Source organism: Fukomys damarensis, unplaced genomic scaffold, assembly GCF_012274545.1.
Source record: "Fukomys damarensis isolate Sample0158 unplaced genomic scaffold, DMR_v1.0_HiC HiC_scaffold_27, whole genome shotgun sequence".
NCBI lineage: Eukaryota > Metazoa > Chordata > Mammalia > Rodentia > Bathyergidae > Fukomys > Fukomys damarensis.
Window position 1 is genome coordinate 26,241,603 of NW_022900939.1, and position 19,187 is coordinate 26,260,789.

General features: G+C 34.8%; 1 protein-coding gene across 2 annotated transcripts in view; it reads left to right on the top strand.

Moving 5' to 3' along the window:
* Positions 1-19,187, top strand: part of Ercc6l2 (ERCC excision repair 6 like 2) — a 139,809-nt gene that overhangs the window by 9,265 nt on the left and 111,357 nt on the right. For both annotated transcript variants that reach the window (XM_010636147.3, XM_010636146.2), the window contains exon 3: positions 12,665-12,787. In XM_010636147.3, the coding sequence (XP_010634449.1) occupies positions 12,665-12,787 (123 nt within the window). The remainder of the gene's footprint in view (positions 1-12,664; positions 12,788-19,187) is intronic.

Genomic DNA, 19,187 nt, shown 5'->3' on the forward strand with positions numbered 1-19,187 from the left:
TTTTGGTTTGAAATTTACTTTATCTGAGAATAAGATTGCTACCCCTGCTTTTTTCTGTGCTCCTGACGCATGGAGAATTGTTTTCCAACCTTTCACTTTCAGTCTATGGGCTTCCTTTTGCACTAGGTGTGTTTCTTGTATACAACATATTGTTGGATTTTGCTTCTTAATCCATTCTGCCAATCTATTTCTCTTGATTGGTGAATTGAGGCCATTAACATTGATGGTTATAACTGATATATTTTGACTTATTCTTGTCATGTTATTATCCTTTTGTTGACTCTACTTTTTCTCCCGTCTCCTTTTAGTTTCTTGCCTTGCCTATTTGATTTGGTCTGTTAGGCCTCATGTTATTGTGAATTTCATTGTCCTTTTCAAGGATATTGTTTAGAATTCCTTGCAGTGCTGGTTTGGTGTTCATGAAATTTCTCAGGTCCTCTTTGTCGTGGAAGTATCTTATTTCCCCATCTATTTTGAAAGAGAGTGTTGCAGGATACATCAGTCTAGGTTGGAGGTTCTTTTGCTTTAGGACTTGGAATACCTCACTCCAGGCTCTCCTTGTTGAAAAGTCTGCTGTGATTCTAATGGGCTTTCCTTTGCATGTGATTTGTTTCTTTTCTCTTACTGCTTGTAGTATTTTGTTTTTCTGTTGGATTTCTGGGATCTTGATTATTATATGTCTAGATGTAGATTTTTTTTGGTCATGGCTAGTTGGAGTTCTTTATGCCTCACTTATCTGTATGTCTCATTCTTCCCTTCTGTTTGGGAAGTTTTCTGTCATTAATTCTGTGAAGAGCTTTTTTAGGTCATTTGCATTTTCTCCTGCTTTTTCATGAATTCCTATCAGTCTTATGTTATTTTTCTTTGCATCGTCTAGAAGTTGTTGGATTGATTTCTCATGATCCTTTACTGTTTTTGAGAGACCTCTTTTGTCACAGTCACTGACTGCGATCCTATCTTCTATATCTGAAATTCTATCTTCGCAATCTTTTATTCTGTTGCGTACACTTTCAATAGTGTTTTTAATCTCCTGGATATCTGTTTGAATCTGTTTTATGGATTCCATTTCTTTCTTCTGTTGGGCATTCATTGTTTCCATTTCTTTCTTATGCTGAGTCTTCATGGCTTCCATCATGGTCTTGAGCTCATCTATTTTTTTGTCATTTTCTGCTCTAGAGTCTCGAATCATGACTTCCATTTTGCTCATCATCCCTCGGTTAACTGGGAAATTATTTCTGATTTGAATTTTTCTAGAAGCTGATTGATCTGTTTTGTTACCTCCTGTGCTATGGGTTCAGGGTGTCCTGTTGGTTCGCTGTCAGACTTTTCATCCTCATTTGTCCTACTGTTTGCCATTGGTGAACTGGAAATCTGTCTTTGTGTCTTGCTTAAGTGTTTTCTCATTTTTATTTTTGTTGTTGGGTTGTCCTTTAATTTCTGGGTATTACTTAAATCTTCCTGATATAGTTGCGTTTTAGCTTTTGAGTTTCTAATGACTCATAGACATCCTCATTTTCATAATATCAGAGAAAACAACTCTTTAAATTGATCACAACCCTTTATCCCAATTGATACATTCAGCAGCCCAATAGGATCAGGCACAGCTTGCAAACTGACCACTTGTGGTAGTCATTTATGTGTCATCTTTAATCTATGTGAATTAAATTAATATCAAGAAGCAGCCCAAAATATGTTTGCAGTGAATATGCTTTTCAATATACCATCTTTACCATGTAGGATGGGGGGGTTAGACTGAGTTAGGATGAGAGAAGTAGATAAGTGAAAGAACTGGAGCAGGTTTGAAGTGAATCCAGAGGATGTAGAATTACCTTACTATCTTTGCAAAGCTATTAACTCCAGGGGGGATAGAGAGAGTGCAGGAATAAGGACAAGAATAAATCCCCTTAACAATAACAGGCGCTTGCCTTCCCTTGAAGGTACAGAGCCATGAGTGAGGTAAAATGACTGGAGAAAAGAACACAAAGAGAAACCCCCCAAAAAAGAAAAAATAATAAAAGAAGAAGTCTGAGTTAGGGCAGGAGCCGGAATAAAAAGGGAGATGAGGGATAATATGGTGGAGCAAGAGACTGAGTTGGAGAGAGAGGACAGAAAAAAGAAAGAAATTTTAGGGTGGAATGAAGAAAGGAAAAAAGAGAAAAACAAAAAGAATTTGAAGGGTCTCTTTCAGACTATGTCTCTTTTCTCATATTATACCTCATGTACAGCCATGTGCAGAACCGAATCCCCTGGTCTCGGCTAGCCAATGGCAGTTCCCCACGACTGAGACTGAGCTCAATCTACAAGGCCTAACCTGAGTTTCCCAACCCTCACGGTTGATCTCCACTCAGTTCTATTACAGGTTTCCCCTGCCCTTTCTTTAAAGATGTTTAAAGTTGGGAGCTCAGAAAACTACCCTTCATGAGAGCCTATGCCTCTGCAGAGTTGGTCCAAGGACTGGCCCAATCAGGAGGTTTGAGAACGGGGCCGGGGGGAGTCATGGGGGTGTTTCAAGGGCGCCCGCGTGGCTACCTTCCTTACTGGGTCTGGTGTTGTGCAGTCCGGGAGGTTGCGCACCTGCCGGATGATCTCAGGCAGGCAGGCAGGTGAAGAGACCCCCCTCCAGGGTCCTTGGGTCCTTGCTGGGTCTGGTGTCGCGCAGTCCGGGAGGTCATGCACCCTCCGGATGATCTCAGGCAGGCAGGCAGGTTAATACATGGTCTTTTTGAGGAACATTTTACATCCAAATCATAACACCAGGCAAGTGGTCTCAGGCTATATACATGGGAGGTGTTAAATAATCATTCATGGAATGAATAAACTTTTTTTCTCAGGAGAGTAGGTGGTAAGAATAAAGAAAGAAACTTTTAGGAAATGACTATCTGTGACCAATATATGTGGAAGAATAAAGAAAAATAAATAATTAGAGCTCTGCTGTAGCTATTTTTATATAAACCTTTACTGTTTTTACATATGTTAGAATGTTCTTAACTGTACTTTTTTTAGCCAATCCTGGTTCACCTTCAAACTCAGTACCTGGAGGGTGCTATAAAATGGGACCTGGTGTTGGGGAGCTATCACCCACAACTTTCTGTGCACTGTTAGTCTCAAATTTGAAGCTGATCTTTCATGCTGAAGCTCATGTTTACAAATAAATTCCCTTTCTTTTCCATTTATTTATTTATGTGGGTACTAGGGATTGAACTCGATTCCTTGTGCTTGTGAGGCAGGCAGCACAACCACTGAACTAAGTCCCAGCCCATCCTTTCCATTTTTTAAAGTGGATGATTTTACTGCACAATTTTGTGTTACTTAACATGTTGAGATCATTTTTGAAAGGCTTTGAGCTGTTAGGTTATATGCCTTGTTTATATGTTGTAAAAGTCTTGGAGGGATCATCTTCTGAGGATTAGGAAATAGTTTTTGTGCTAATTTTGATACTAAGCTGGATTTGTCTGATCCTTGAGGATCTGCTTCTTAGGTTATTGCTATAATTCAGAATAATTTCTGCATAAATAGGCTGTTTGGGAGCCCCTTTTAAAGTAAAGCATCTACTCTAGTATGACAAAATCAGTTGAAATGTGAACAGAAGTTAATGAGTTCATAAGAATTTGAAGATGGTAAAGGAATAGAAGAAATAGTATTTACTCTTTTAACTATATAGTTTCATCTTCTTTTCTTCCTACCTTTTTTTCTGATTTTATCTTTTAAGTTTTCTTCTTATATTCTAACTTGGCCATGCTATGAAACTGCACACTTGGACTTTTTGAGATAGAGTTTCACTACATTCCCCAGGCTGATTTCAAACTCCTGGGCTTAAGTGATCTTCCTGCCTCTGCCTTCCAAATTTCTGGGACTGTAGGTACCTGGCTCCTTTTTGTTTGTTTCTAAAGCTTGTTTTATATAGCAACTTCCTTCTCTTATTTCAAATTTAAAAGTAGGTAAATATGTTTTCTACAAGGGATGAAGTTTGAAAAATGTTCACTTGATATAGTGACATAGAAATTATTGGTATCTTGAGCAAGAGCTATTTTGCTTTAGTTGTGGGGGTACCAGCCACAGTGGAGTAGGTTGAAGCATAGACAGGAAAAATATATATGCCTCTTTAAAGAGATGTGGCTTTGAAAGGGGACAAAAATGACCCAGCAGTATCTGAAGAGGTATGGGGTTTTTAGGGAGTTTCTTTTTGATTTTTCAAAAAACTAGAAGAGATTTTAGTGTATTTTATCTTTTAAAATTAATTAATTTATTTTTTTGGTACCAAGGATTGAACTCGGGTCCTTGCACTTGCACGGCATGTGGCAGCACCACTGAGCTAAATCCCTGACCCACTTTAGTGTACTTTAAATGAATTAGAAGGTTCTAGTTAAGAAAGAATAGTTGACTATACAACATACATAAATATATGCACACATACATATATGTATTCATATGTGCAACATTATGGACACAAATACACAAAATAAAGTCATATGTTAACTACTATCTTATAGTCATATTGTTTTTCATTTTGTGAAATGTAATAAATAGATTTCTTCCAACATCTAATTGTGAAACTTTTAAAACAATAGAAGAATTCCTTTTAATGGACAGGAGCTGTTTTAAGCTTTTAGCTGTTGTAAATAATAGGTGTTACAAGCTTTCTTGAAGAAGTATCTTTTGTATTCATTTTGGTTAGATACAAATTAAGGATGAAACTCCTTGGTATTAGGCATTGAACTGTTGGTATTATAAGAAAATGACAAGCCTTTTTCCAAAGTTTTTGTACCATTTCTTACTCCCATTAACAATGTATGACAACTGTAGTTATTACCTATACTTGCCAGAATTTGCTTTGTCAGTTTTTTAAATCTTAGTTTTGTTGGGTGTGTATGTATGTTCTTTGTATGCTTTTTTTGAGGAATTTGAAGTAAGCTGCACAGGTTTTCAGTGTACAATTTGATAAGTTTTTACAAGGGATAAGCCCAGGAGATGATCACCCCATATTATCACCAAGATAAAGAACATACTATATCACCTTCAAAATTTCTCATGTTCACTTGTGCCTATAATATGGGCACAATAATTCATTACCTACTATCTTCACTTTTGATTGGACTGAGAAATTAGATACTTGGGAGGGAATCCTAGTACAAAGTCCTAGATTTTTCCCAAGATTTCCCAGAATTTTATAGAACTCTCAGACGCCATTCAATAAGCAATGCCTTTTAGACATCTATGGGACATTTACTTTACTATAATAAACAGTTTCAACTGTATTACGTAGGTTTGGGAAGCTGACCTTTGGTAATCAGATAGCCTATTGATAGAGTGAGCATTACTGTGGAGCAGTGGTTCTCAATCATTGTCACCTGGGAACTTGCTAGAATAATAAGTTCTTTGCTCTGCAGACATACTGAATCAGAAATTCTGGTAGGTAAGGTAGAGCTCATCAGTCTGTGTTCTAACAAATTCTTCAAACCAAGTAATTCTGAGTCCTAGTAAAGGTAGAGAGAATCTTTGCTTAGGCTTTGTTTTTCAGAGGGGACAGAAGAATTTGATTAATCTGGTGATTTAGTTCTTGGAAGTGTCTTTAAGAGAGTGTTTAGTCTGTGAAATAGTTATATATAGTATGATGACCTTTTTATAATAAAGAATTTAAAATGCAAATGATATTCAAAGCTTTTAATAATTCATTCAAATGATTGACATTTATTAAGCACCTGTTCTGGGCCATGCCCTCTGCTAGCCATACTGGACCTAATGTGGTAGCACATGATAACCTACTATAATACACATGTTCACTATCCTCCACATGTTCACTAGCCAACATCTAGTCTGATAGGTGGAACTGAGAAGAAGGAGCCAGGCTGCCTGGAGTTGTCAAAGAAGGCTCCCCAGGGAAATTGATATTTTGTCCTTTGCTCTGATTTTTTTTGGAGACAGGGTCTTACTATGTAGTTTAGGCAGCTTTGAACTCACTGTGTAGCCCAGACTGGTCTGGAACTTGCTGGCAATCCTGCTGCCTCAGCGTCCTGAGTGATGGAATTACCAGGCCCGGCCTTGTCCTTTGGTTGAAAACACCTAAGCTTTAGGACTAATTTGAGTATCAACTAGGACATTAAAAGTTTTCATTTTATTTTACATTTTTTTTCATCTTTTTCTCCCAATACCAAGGATCAAACTCAGGACCCTGGGCTTGTGAGGCAGGCACAGCACCACTGAGCTAAATCCTTAGCCCTATTTAATCATCTTTATTTGGTAATTGGCTTTCACAAACACAAAGTCTTAAGGATTGCTATTAAGCAAATACAAATAATATATCTTACATATTTATTTCTCTATCTGTTGTATGAAAAAGAGGATTATTTTTAATGAGCAGCAGTGATAGAATTTTGCAAATAATAAAGACTTTTTGAATATTTATACACGTATAATAAGAATATATGGTGAATGTTCAAATTTTTGTTTTAGTACAATAAAACATGTTACCTTTAATCCTCCTCAAAATACTACTCTGTTGAAAAACACTTATCCCTTTTTCCCATCATAATTACATTTGCTGCAGTAGTTCTGGAAGTCTTCTTTTGTATCTTTATTTGCATTGTTTTAGCTGCCTGAATGTCCTGCATCAGTTCAAAATGTTTAACTCTCATGGTTGTTTTGACTTTATGGAATAGCCAGAAGTGGCATGGTGCCAGATCCAGTGAAGAAGGTAGATGAGGATGCACTGTAATGTTTTTTATTTAACAGAAGCCATGATGACGTGGGATGTTGTCATGATAGAAAGTAAAACTATTTGACAACTTCTCAACCTGTTTTCTATGCACATTATTTCTTAAATGTTCTAAGAGTCCCTTATAATATTCAGAATTCACCAGTGTTTTGGGATACAAACTCAGCTCACACAATTCCATCATCATTTAAAAACACATCACCTTCATATTGGATCTGGATTGACATATTATTTTCATACAAGGAGAACAGGGTGATTTCCATTGAGAACTCTGAACCCTGGGCTCAGGATCATAACCAGAGACCCAAGTTTCTTCTTCCAAAATTACATTTCTTAAAAAGCTGAACTCTGAAGTGGCACAATTGTACAACTCCAATGAAATGCATTATTTGTGACCCATGATTTAGGGCACACTTTAAAACACACTTTCTCTCAAACATAGCTCACAACTGAGTGACGGCGCTAAACAAGTTCACATTTCTCATATAGTGTTACTAAGGTTGGATACTCACCATCTTGTATTAAAGATCCCATTGGATTGCACTTGGCATTCACCATATTTTTGATCACCCTCTATTTTAGATATTACATTACCAAAGATGTCATTACTTCAGGTTTGCATTTAAAAAAAAATATAGTAAACCTCCAGCCTAATAGAAATGTTAAAGTTGCTGATATTCTTGTATTATCTTCAGTATCATTTTTTGGATGATATCTTTATTAGATTCAAAGCTGGGCGCTCTCTCTAGTGGTACAATCGGTTAGTGCTGTGGTACTTACAGATTCAAAGCTCTGCTAAAATTTGAGATTTCTTTTGGTCATTTAATGGTGTCCACTCAGAAAGTAACACAGAAAAGAATGGCATTTTTTTTTTAATTCATGGAAAAAATATCATATCTAGTGTGAAATTAATTAGCCCTCATAATCCCAAGCCCATTAAACTAGAAACAAAATGTCCTAGGGTTTTAAAATAAAATTGTGTTTCTTAAGGCTTGCAGTGCATGTTTTAAGATAGGGTTTTGTAAAGAGAAAAATGCTCTAGGATTTCTTATAAAAACTTTGAAGCAAACAAAAGTCATGACACTTTTATACTTTTCCGAAGCTCTCTATATACACATGTTTTTTTTCTCCCAGGGAGATGAAAAATAAGGAATGTGTGTACTTTTTCCTAAAAGAACTTTTTGCCATGCCTTCTTATTTTGGTCTGAGAGAAGCTTTGTTATGCTGTTTCCCAGCCTCACAGTTATTCTGCTTGTCTTGAGCTGACTGTATGTGAGGAAGGATAACCTGTAAAAATGTTTGCTTGACAGTATTTAAAAAGAATGTCTCTAAAAACCAAAGTTTTCCCAGAGCAGTACTCTGTTTCTGAAATGCAGTTTTTGGTTTCTTTACTATTTTAGAGGTAACTGACTTAATTACTTTTGTTCTTTCATCTGTAAATAATTTTGGAACTATTCTACAGTAAATTGCATTGTTTTTATTCTTTGCAGATTAGTTTTGTAAATCTTCATTATAAATTTGTCACTTGTCTTGTGTCAGTTAAGATTTTGATAGACTTCTGTATCAGTAGAGTGTGATGGAGATGGGTGGACTTGCACCAAAAATACCTATTTATTTTGCCTTAAAGTTTAGAACCAGTGACAGAGACTTTTTCCTGGATCTCCTTGCATGTCACAGGGCTTGTGACAGGGTTTGGCTAGCAGAAATAAGGCTGGGAGTGATGAGTGCCATTTACAACCCTGACCCGTGCAAATTAAAAAAAAAAAAAAATCTTAACATATTTGGTGAACTAAGTAAAGCCAACTCATAATTAGAGCCAGTAAATTTAGCTACTTTCTGTGAAATGCTTCTCAATTTCAAATTTCATAGAATTTCACATTTAGAATTCATTGCATAGAATTTCATAGTTCTGTGAAATGTCTCAAAGATCTGAGATTTTTAAATAAAAGATAAAATCACATCTGTTTCAGGGAATCTGAAAAATGCAGTTAGAATTAAAATGGTATATCATCTTACATACATGAACAGATTGAATTATTGATTACTGTAATTAGGAATTTATAGATCAGGTTGGGGATGATTGACAATTTAATAATCTATGAATATGTTATATTGCTCCATGGATTTAGGTCTTTAATTTCTCTTAAGAAATATTTTATACTTTTATGTGTGCCTTATTTTGTAAACTTCATAATTATAATTTCAGCGCTATTGCCTGTGGATTGTTTTCATTTAATTCTCCTATTTTTTGCTCATGGCATATAAAAATAAAATTTATATTTTTGTATATTGACCAGATAGCTTCTTACTTTACTGGACACTTTACAAAATTCTAGTGGTTACTTTGTAGGCGCCTTACAATTTTCAGTATAAACAGTTGTGCCAGCTGGGCATGGTGGCTCACACCTGTAAACTCAGCATTCTGGAATGCAAAGCAGGAGGATCTTAAGTTTAAGCCCAGCCTGGATAACTTAAATATTTAGTGAGACCCTGTCTCAGAAAATAAAAAGAGCTAGGGGTGTAGCTCAGTGCATAAGCCCTGAGTTCAAACCCTAGTACTGGAAAAAAATGCTATTTACAAATACAAATTTTACTTTTCATTAGCCTTTACACATTTTATTTCTTATTTTACTATTTAGGTAGAGCCCCAATCTTAGGGGAAAGCACTCAATATTTTGATATTAAGTACAATATTAACTAGGTTTTTCATAGTTTCTTTTACCAGATTCATCATTTCCTTCTAGTTCTAATTTCTGAGATTTTTAAAACAGTGAATTTGCCTTAAGTGTTATCAAATAGTTTTTCTACCTCTATTAAAATAATTACTGGGTTTTCTCCTTTAATCTGTCAATATATTACTACATTAGATGAGTCATTATCACTTGTATTGACCGAGTTTTGAATGCTAAAGCAGGATTTTACTCCTGATACAGAGAAAACTTTGGCCATGAGATATCATTTTTATATGTGCCTGGATTTAGTTGGCAAGCATTTTAAGAATGTTTATTCCATATATTGATCTCTAATTTTCTTATGTTTGTCTGGTTTGGGTAGCAGGGTTATACAGTCTTTACAAAATAAATTGGGAAGTATTTGCTCCTTTTTTCCCTCAGAGAGTTTATTTAAGCTTTGTGTTCTCTTATCCTTAGGTATTTGGTAGGATTTAGTAGTAAAACCATTTGTTCCTGGAGTTTTGTTCAAAGGAAGAAGCTACACCCCTAGCTCTTTTTATTTTCTGAGACAGGTTCTCACTAAGTATTTAAGTTGCTCAGGCTTTCTTTGAGGGAAGAAAACTAGTAAATTAAATTAACAAATACGAGTCTATTCAGATTTTCTTTTTCTTGTGGTATCAGTTTCAGTCAGTTATATTTTTCAGTGTTTCCATTTTGTTCAAGGCTCAAATTGTTAGCACAAAGTTATTCACATTTCTTAATTTTTCTTTTAATGTTTGTAGGATCTGAATAATACTTCTCTGCATTCTTAATGTAGACATTTTATGTTCTATTTTATTTTTTATTAGCATGACTTGGATCTTTTCAAACAATCGGCTTTCTTAACTTTTCTGTTGTCATTTGGTATTTCATTGATTTCTGCAATTAATCTCCATTATTTCTTTTTTGCTTACATTGGATACATTTTGTCTTTCATTTTCTACCTTAATATGGAAGGTTGGTGAATAATTTCATACATATAGTTCTGTGTTTTAAAATTTCTCTTCAAACACTGATTTATCTCTATCCCACAAATTTTGAATTGCCATGTTTTTATTTTTATATAATTCAAAGTATTGTTTAGTATTTCATTGATCCTTGGATTTACAAGTATATGGTTCATTTGTCATTAGTTGCTTTTCTTGGTATTTTGTCATTATGATTTCTAATTCTATAGTAGTTAAAGAATATATTCTGTAAGATTTTAGGATTTTGCAAAATTCACTAAAAGTTAGGGCCGGGCATGTAGTTCAGTGGCACCTTGCTTGCCTGGCACATAAGGTCCTGATTTTGATCCCTGGTACCAAGAAAAAAAAGATTGCTTTATGATTCATCTAATTGAATGTGCTGTGTACATCTGAAAAGAATATGTATTCTGCAGTTTTTGAGTATATTATAACATTCTATCAGTATCAATTAGCAGCTCAAGATGATTGATAGTGTTTGGATTTTCTGTATCTTTACTATGAACTGTGGGAGGGAAATTTAAATCTCCTACTACAATGGTGAATTTAACTGTTTCTCTTTTTCTTTTATCAATTTTCCCTTCATGTATTTTGAGACTCTTGTTATTACGATCCTAAACCTTTGTAATTGCTATGTCTTCTTGAAGAATTGACCGGTTTCCCTCTATTTCTCACCACTTTTTGAAATCTACTTTATCTGATGTTAAAGCAGTAGTTTTCCCCAACTCTTTATTTCAGGCTATCAGTATCTTTATATGTAAAGTGTGTCTCTTGTAGATAGCTCTTTTATCTGCTCTTACAAGCTCTGAGAGACTATTCAGTCTATTTACATCTAATGCAATTTCTGTTATGTTTGAATTTGACATGACATTTGGTAATTTGTGTTTTCTGTTTTTCCTGTCTTGTTTCTCTTCCCTGCCGTCTTTTCAGTTGATGGATTTTAGAATTTCCTTTAATTTTTTGTTGACTTTTTAGCTATACTTTTTTTTTAGTAGCTGCTCTCGTGTTAAGATTGTACATTGTATTCTCAGTTTTTTTCACAGTGTACTTAAATTTAATGTACCATTTCATGTAAAGTATAAGTTTCTTGTAATAAGTTGTCCTATATGGAAACTAAGAACTACAAATGCTAAGTGTAATGCCTAAGATACCTAGTTAATACCTACCTATTATCTTAATTTTGAAAATTAAACCAAATTTGTATTTGTAGAATTACCTCATTTTAGGTTTGGTATATATTTTTTAAATATATTTGTTTTGTTTGCTAATATTTTGTTTTGCTTATATATAAGAAATTATAATATTTTTATCAATGTTATACTGAACTCTTAAGAGAGCTTAGAACATTTACCCCTTTTTCTTAACCCTGAAAGAGTTTGAGATTGGTGTAATATTTTTCTGAAGCATTAGATACAGTTTGTTGGTAAAAGCATCTATCCTTTAATTTTCTTTGTATAAAGCTTATAATTATGTATTCAGTTTTCTTTTATGGTTATATGAGTAAGTAAATTTTCTTTTTCCTTTGATATTAGTCTGGATAAGTTCTGTCTCTCCATTTCATCAAAAATCTGTAATCTGTTGACATAAAATTATCACATCCCATACATGTAAACCATACTTACCAATATGGTTTTTGCCATTTTTACAGATGTTATTCAGGTAGACTAATTACTTTTCACAAGTTCATATAGCTGCCAAGCTATCAGAGCTAAAATTTGAACCAACATCTAATTGGTTCAGCATTTCTTGCTGTTTATTATGTGGTTATATGTTCTTTTTTCTATCTTTCTGACTTGATTTTTGGGAAACAGCTGTTTATTTAAAATGGTGGGCATATTGATTAATTATACTAGACTATATTAAAATAACATTCTATAATTCCACCTTATTTACTAGATAAACAAAAATGTACAAATTTATGAGCCAAATACTACTTCCTTTAAGGAAAGAATGTTTATCATTTATTTTAATAGAGAATATGTAGAGATAATTTCCATGATGGAAACAAATAAGGTAATCGTTCAACTGATGGAATTAAGAAAGAATTTGACTAGATAGCTGACAATTGGAAGGTTTTCTTTTTAATGTGTTCATAGATAATGTACTATTTCTTAATACAAATAATTAAAATCAGCAGTAATGTTTTGTGTTATATTTTTATTCCTGACAAATTTATTTTTACATACTTTGTCACTAATAGGGTACTCCTACAAGAGTGAAATTTTATATGTCATGATACATTATGCACAGTGATTGAACAAGATTTTTCCCTACAGGTTATTTCATTTCTGGCTGCAGTTTTGCATAAAAAAGGAACTCATGAGGATATTGAAAATAACATGCCAGAGTTTTTACTAAGAAGTATGAAGAAAGAACCCACTTCTTTTGCAGCCAAAAAGGTAAAGTGTCTACAAATACTCAACTTAGGAAGCTAGTATTGCAAAGGTATAAAGAAGCACTTAAATATTACATAATATAGTAAAAATTTTAAAACAAGAGTTTAATGACCTTAAAATATATATATTATAGTCCTAATTTTTGAAGGATTACCAATTTTATCTATCAATTAAATTGTCTCCACAATGACAAAATGGAATTTTAGCTTGAACTTGTTTTTGGAGTTTGATTCTGTTGCTAGACTGGATTTACTCTGATCAATTTGTTAAGCTTCCATGGATGTAATGTAAAGTTAATTTATGTCTTTTTTATGTTTATTTTATTGATGTGAGAATGAATAGCAGACAGGTGCAGATACTAGTAACAAAGATATTTTCATTTATACTTAAAGTTGCTTAGCAAACTAAATTGTTGAAATTATGTAACATTCTTTTTGTATTCAGGGAAGTTGAAATTAGAAAGACTTGGTCTGTGCTTATCTTTGCCTCTATCTACATGCTTGAGTCCTATTCATATGCATACTTTAGCTTCATGAATGTATACTTACAAATGAGTCCACCAAAAAATATATATACACTTCAGGAAAAGAAAAATTTGGGTTTTTTTTTTCTTTGTTTGTTTTTTTGGTACCAGGGATCGAACTCAGAACTTTGTGCTTGTGAGGCAGATGGCAGAACCACTGAGCTAAAATCCCTGGCCCTACGAAAAATTTGGATAAATATTTTAATACTAAATTTATTGAGACATCATGAAATTAATACAAGTTACCTTTAGCCTATACAGTAACAAGAGTTGTTCTAAGTGGTGGCTATTAGTTTCTAGATATTTATTAATATGGCAGACTACTGCTTAGGTCATTGGATTGCTGCACATGCATTTTCATTTTCTTCTCTAAATTGAGCTACCCCACCCCCAACCTTCTTTTCTTTTTCTTTCTCCTTCTCTTTCTCTTTCTCTTTTTCTTTTTTTCTGGCCAGTTTAAGTTGCCCATGTTGGACTAGAACTTGCAGTCCTCGGGCCTCAGCCTTACACAGTGCTGGGATTTCAAACCTGCCTTATTTCATAAATTTTGTGTATTTGCATGTTGCTCTCATGCTTGGTGGACAATTTATTTGCCTAAGTTCAAAACTTTTATCTTATAGCTTGACCAAAATCTTTTTATCTTCTGTCACTCCATATTATAGATGAGACTTCATTTCCAAACTAACTTTTTTCTCCTTAGGAAATTTTTATTGTTTTTGAAATGTTCAGGACTTCATCTTTGAAATTTAAGAAATTTTCTCCGCCTTAACTTTCACTGTAGTGTTCTTCCAAATAACTTCCATTTTAGAAGAACATAGTCAATACTTTAGGGGAAATTAGTTACTAACGTTAGAATTAGCTTCTTTGACAGATGACTGCTGTAACTATTCTTATAATTATTTGACTTTCCTTTCCTTGATTCAGTCCTTCAAGTGCCTTAGTTGCTTTGTTTTGTTGTTCGTGCTTTAGGTTCTTTCTCAGAAAATAGATTCTTTAGGGGTGGGAGTGGGGGTTTCTCTCCCATTCATATAGGATCCACTTCCTCTGTTTCCTAAGTATGCCACATCCCAACTGCTCCTGCATGTTCTGGTATGTTGGTTCCCTGCCAAGCATTCTAGCACTATTACAGATTTATTTTTATATTTTTTCTTTGGTTTCATTGGCATCCATACATGTGTTCTTTTAGCCACTCGAACTGGAATTCAAACTTCTTAATAATTGATCACTATTGACATACTGTAGTATTTCCCTGAACTAAATCTAAAAAAAATTATAACTTTGTTTGATGAAATTCTTAATTGATCATTGAAAGCAATGTGCTTTAAAAAAGACAGTTTATAAAATAGCTAAAGAAATAAATTCTTTTTTTTCTGCAGTTTTTTTTTTTATTGAGTTTATTGTTACAATCTAGGTATACAATACAGTTACATTCATCATTGGGATTCTGTACCTTTACATAATAGGTCTTGATTCTCATTTTTTCCCCTTGTCCCTGCCCTCCCTTCATCCCCTCCTCCCTTCCCCATTTAAAAACACTTTATTTCCATTTTTTTAGTTTCTCATATTTTTTCCTCTCCCTTATTACCTTTCCCCTACGCTTCCCACTTTCCCTACACCTTTAGCCCTTTACTTCCTATTTCACATTATTAATTATCTCATTAGGATCCTGTGTACTATTATAGTTTTTCACACCAAAGAAACTATTCGGTATTTCAGTTAAAGAAATCGCTGTATGAATATTGAAAAGAGGGAATCCTAACATAAAACTAAAAAGGAAAGTAAGAGAAAAGGCAATGATGTAACATCAAAATAATCCTTAATTCTGGAGATGAAAATGGTCCCCGAACATATTTAAATTGCTTCTTGCTCTTATAGTCTTATCTTATTCTTTTTTTCATTATTTAGAGAATACTTTATTAGTTTCTGTAATCAAACCCACATAGATATGACCTTACATATTTAGTACAATGTTTTACCCCGTACACATGGAAAAAAAAAATAAAAATAAAAATAAATTAACATTTCTAGACCAATATGGCTGTCCATTTCTGTACAATGCTAACTTAACACAGTAAATTGGGATGACTTTTTCCAAAGTTGGCACCACTGTTAAAGTTTCCCAAAATTCAATTTATATATATATATGTGTGTATATATAAAAGACTAATAATAGTATGTTATGCATCAATAGCAGCAACAGCTTTTCCAGATTCTGCAGTCATCTGAACGTAATTACAGACATTCAGACATTCCATTAAAAAAAAACAAAAAAACAAAGAAAAGAATAATATCCAGACAATGGCAAATTTCTATTGCTGTTGTGGTACCTGGCACCATTTTTTCTATTAGCCTCTTAATCATCATCTGGAAAGAGAACATTCTAGAGTAATATCATTAAATGTAGCTCTGATAAAGCACGGTCCCTACTATGTATCATAAAGCAGGTACAAGATATTTTACATTCATAGAGGTATGATACAGTACTGTCCTACATCAATAATACTAGATTCAGTTTTGGTTTGAAATTTACTTTGTCTGCAAATAAGATTGCTACCCCTGTTTTTTTCTGGGCTCCTGTCACATGGAGAATTGTTTTCTATCTTTTCACTTTCAGTCTATGGGCTTCTTTTTGCACTAGGTGTGTTTCTTGTATACAACATATTGTTGGATTTTGCTTCTTATTCCATTTTGCCAGTCTATTTCTCTTGATTGGTGAGTTGAGGCCATTGACATTGCTGGTTATAACTGATATGTACTGACTTATTATTGACATGTTATTGGCCTTTTGTTGACTCTTTTTACTTTTTCACCTTCTCCTTTTAATTTCTTGCCTTGCCTATTTGATTTGCTCTGTTGGGCCTCATGGTGTTGTTGCCTTCCTTGTCTTTTTCTAGGATCTTGTTTAGAATTGTTTGTGGTGCTGGTTTGGTATTCATGTAGTTTCTCAGGTGTTCTTTGTCATGGAAGCATCTTATTTCCCCATCCATTTTGAAAGAGAGTTTTGCAGGATACATCAGTCTAGGTTGGAGGTTGTTCTCTTTTAGTACTTGAAATATCTCATTCCAGGCTCTCCTTGCCCTAAGGGTTTGTGTTGAAAAGTCTGCTTTGATTCTGATGAGCTTTCCTTTGTATGTGATTTGTTTCTTTTCTCTTACTGCTTGTAGTATTTTGTTCTTCTGTTGGGTTTCTGGGATCTTGATTATTATATGTCTAGGTGTAGATTTTTTTTTTGATTGTAGCTAGTTGGGGTCCTATATATGCCTCAGTTATCTGAATGTCAAATTCTTCCCCTCTGTTTGGGAAGTTTTCTGTCATTAATTCTGCGAACAGCTTTTTTAAGTCATTTGTATTTTCTCCTGCTACTTCATGTATTCCTATCAGTCTTATGTTATTCTTCTTTGCATCATCTAGGAGTTGTTGGATTGATTTCTCATGATCCCTTACTGTTTTTAAGAGACCTCTCTTTTCATAGTCACTGACTGCAATCTTATCATCTATATCTGAGAGTCTATCTTCGCAATCTTTTATTCTGTTGTGTACACTTTCAATGGAGTGTTTAATCTCCTGGATATCTGTTTGAATCTGTTTTATGGATTCCATTTCTTTCCTATGTTGAGCATTTATTTTTTCCATTTCTTTCTTATGCTGGGCCTTCATGGCTTCTATCATGGTCCTGAGCTCATCTATTTTTTTGTCAATTTCTGCTCTAGAGTCTCGAATTGCGACTTCCATTTTGCTCACTATCTCTATGGTTATCTGGGAAATTATTTCTGTTTTGAATTTTTCTAGAGCCTGACTGATCTGTTTTGTTACTTCCTGTGCTTTGAGTTCAGGGTGTCCTGTTGGTTCACTATCGGCCTTTTCATCCTCATTTGCCCTACTGTTTGCCATTGGTGAACTGGAAGTCTGTCCTTGTGTCTTGCTTAAGTGTTTTCTCATTTTTATTTTTGTTGTCGGACTGTCCTTGGTTTAATCTCTGGGTTATCACCCAAATCTTCCTGATATAGTTGCGCCCTAGCTTCTGTGTCTCTAATGACCCACAGACATTCTCATCTTCATAACATCAGAGAAAACAGCTCATCAAATCAACCGCAATGCTTTATCCCTACTGATACAATCAGCACCACATTAAGATCAAGCCCAACTTGGACACTGACCACCTGTGGGAGTCACTAGTCTATCACCCTTAAATCATATGAATTAAATTGAAATCAAGAAGCAGTCCAGAACATGTCTGCAGTGAATAAAATTTCAATATAGTGTATTTACCATTTAATGGCTCAGATAGTGCGAGGATGCAAGACCCCTGGTCTCAGTTAGCTGATGGCTGAACCCCGTGACGCTGACTGACCTCGGGCTGCAAGGCCCAGATTGAGTTCCCCTACCTTCTGAATGGTTGAACTCCACAACGTTCTAGTACAGGTTTCCCACGCCCTTTCTTTAAAGATGTTCAAAGTTGGGAACTCAGAAAAATACCCTTGATGACCACCTCTGCCTCTGCAGAGTGGGTCCAAAGACTGGCACAGTCAGGAGGTCTGAGAGTGTGGGGGGGACTTATGGGGGTTCAGGGGCACCCGCGTAGCTACCTTCCCAGCGCTTGAGTGATGGCAGCTGGGTCAGGAGCAGGCATGGCTCTCCTTCCCATGGTGGATCGGGGCCCAGCGAAATAAATTCTTTTATACTTACACTAATGACTGAATTAGAATCCTAAAAAATTAGTGTTGGAATACCTTGAAAAAAGCTCTTTTAAATGAATGGAACATTACACATTAAGTAATGGTAGGTTTGAAGTATGTGTTTGTATGGTATGATACATCTTATATACATTTAAAAACTTTTGAGGTGTGAATAAATCATCAAATAATGTGTGAAATAGATGTGCAAAGAATAAATTCCTAAAGAAAAAAACACAAACTATTCATTTCAAATACCAATTCATGGAATAATTCTTTTTATTGAGACTAAGTTAATATTATAGTCCAGCCTTTATGAAAATTAATTATAGTAAATTCATTTGAGAATCTTACTATCTTAAATGATAAAACTTTAGAGATTCTAGGTAGAATTCATAATATAGAGGAGGCAGATTTTTCTGCCAATCCCACCACCAATAAAGGTAATTTCAGTAATGATTGAATAAAAATGTTTTCAATTGATATGACCTGCTTTTTAGTTCCTATTGTAAAGCAAGAAGATTTTGTTGCAAAAGATGCTACTATAAATGTGGTGGGTTGACTAATGGTTAGTTTAAATGGGAACACCCAGCTGGATGGAGTCAGCATGGTTCTGGGTGTGGAAGATCCACCTGAGGATTGTTGCAGGCATGGTCTAAAAGGAGAACAGGAAGGGAATATTGCATGCTGCTGATTTCCCAGAAGCTTTGTTATGGCTGGTTTTCCTGATACGAACTTGGCTGTTCTCCCTGAAGGAGGAGCTCAAGTCCTCTCTGTCACTGGGGATAGCTGGCTGCTGTTCTCTTTGGGGGAGTTCTAATCTTTACCTTGAGCATCACTTCCTGGCTCCAGTGCAGATCCCTCAGCCTTCACTCTGCTGGCCCAGACTTTCTAGCTTCTGCCACTGGCCTTTGGGTCTTCCTGGTGTAGATCCTTGATACAGACTTGCACGAGACATCATTGTGAGATCTAGGCCTTTGGCTGGACTTGTGCAGGACTTTGCCATGGAATCCAGGCTCTTGCCTGGTTTTTTCCAAGTCTCTAGTGTGTGGCCCGCTCTCTTTTACTCTTAAGCATTTGATTTTTTTGGTGAATATTATAAGATATTCCTGCATCAAATCTATTTCTTTGCATACCACTGACTACAACGATGAACATCCTTATGTATATATCTTGGCAGGTTTTTTTTTTTTTTTTTTTTTTTTTG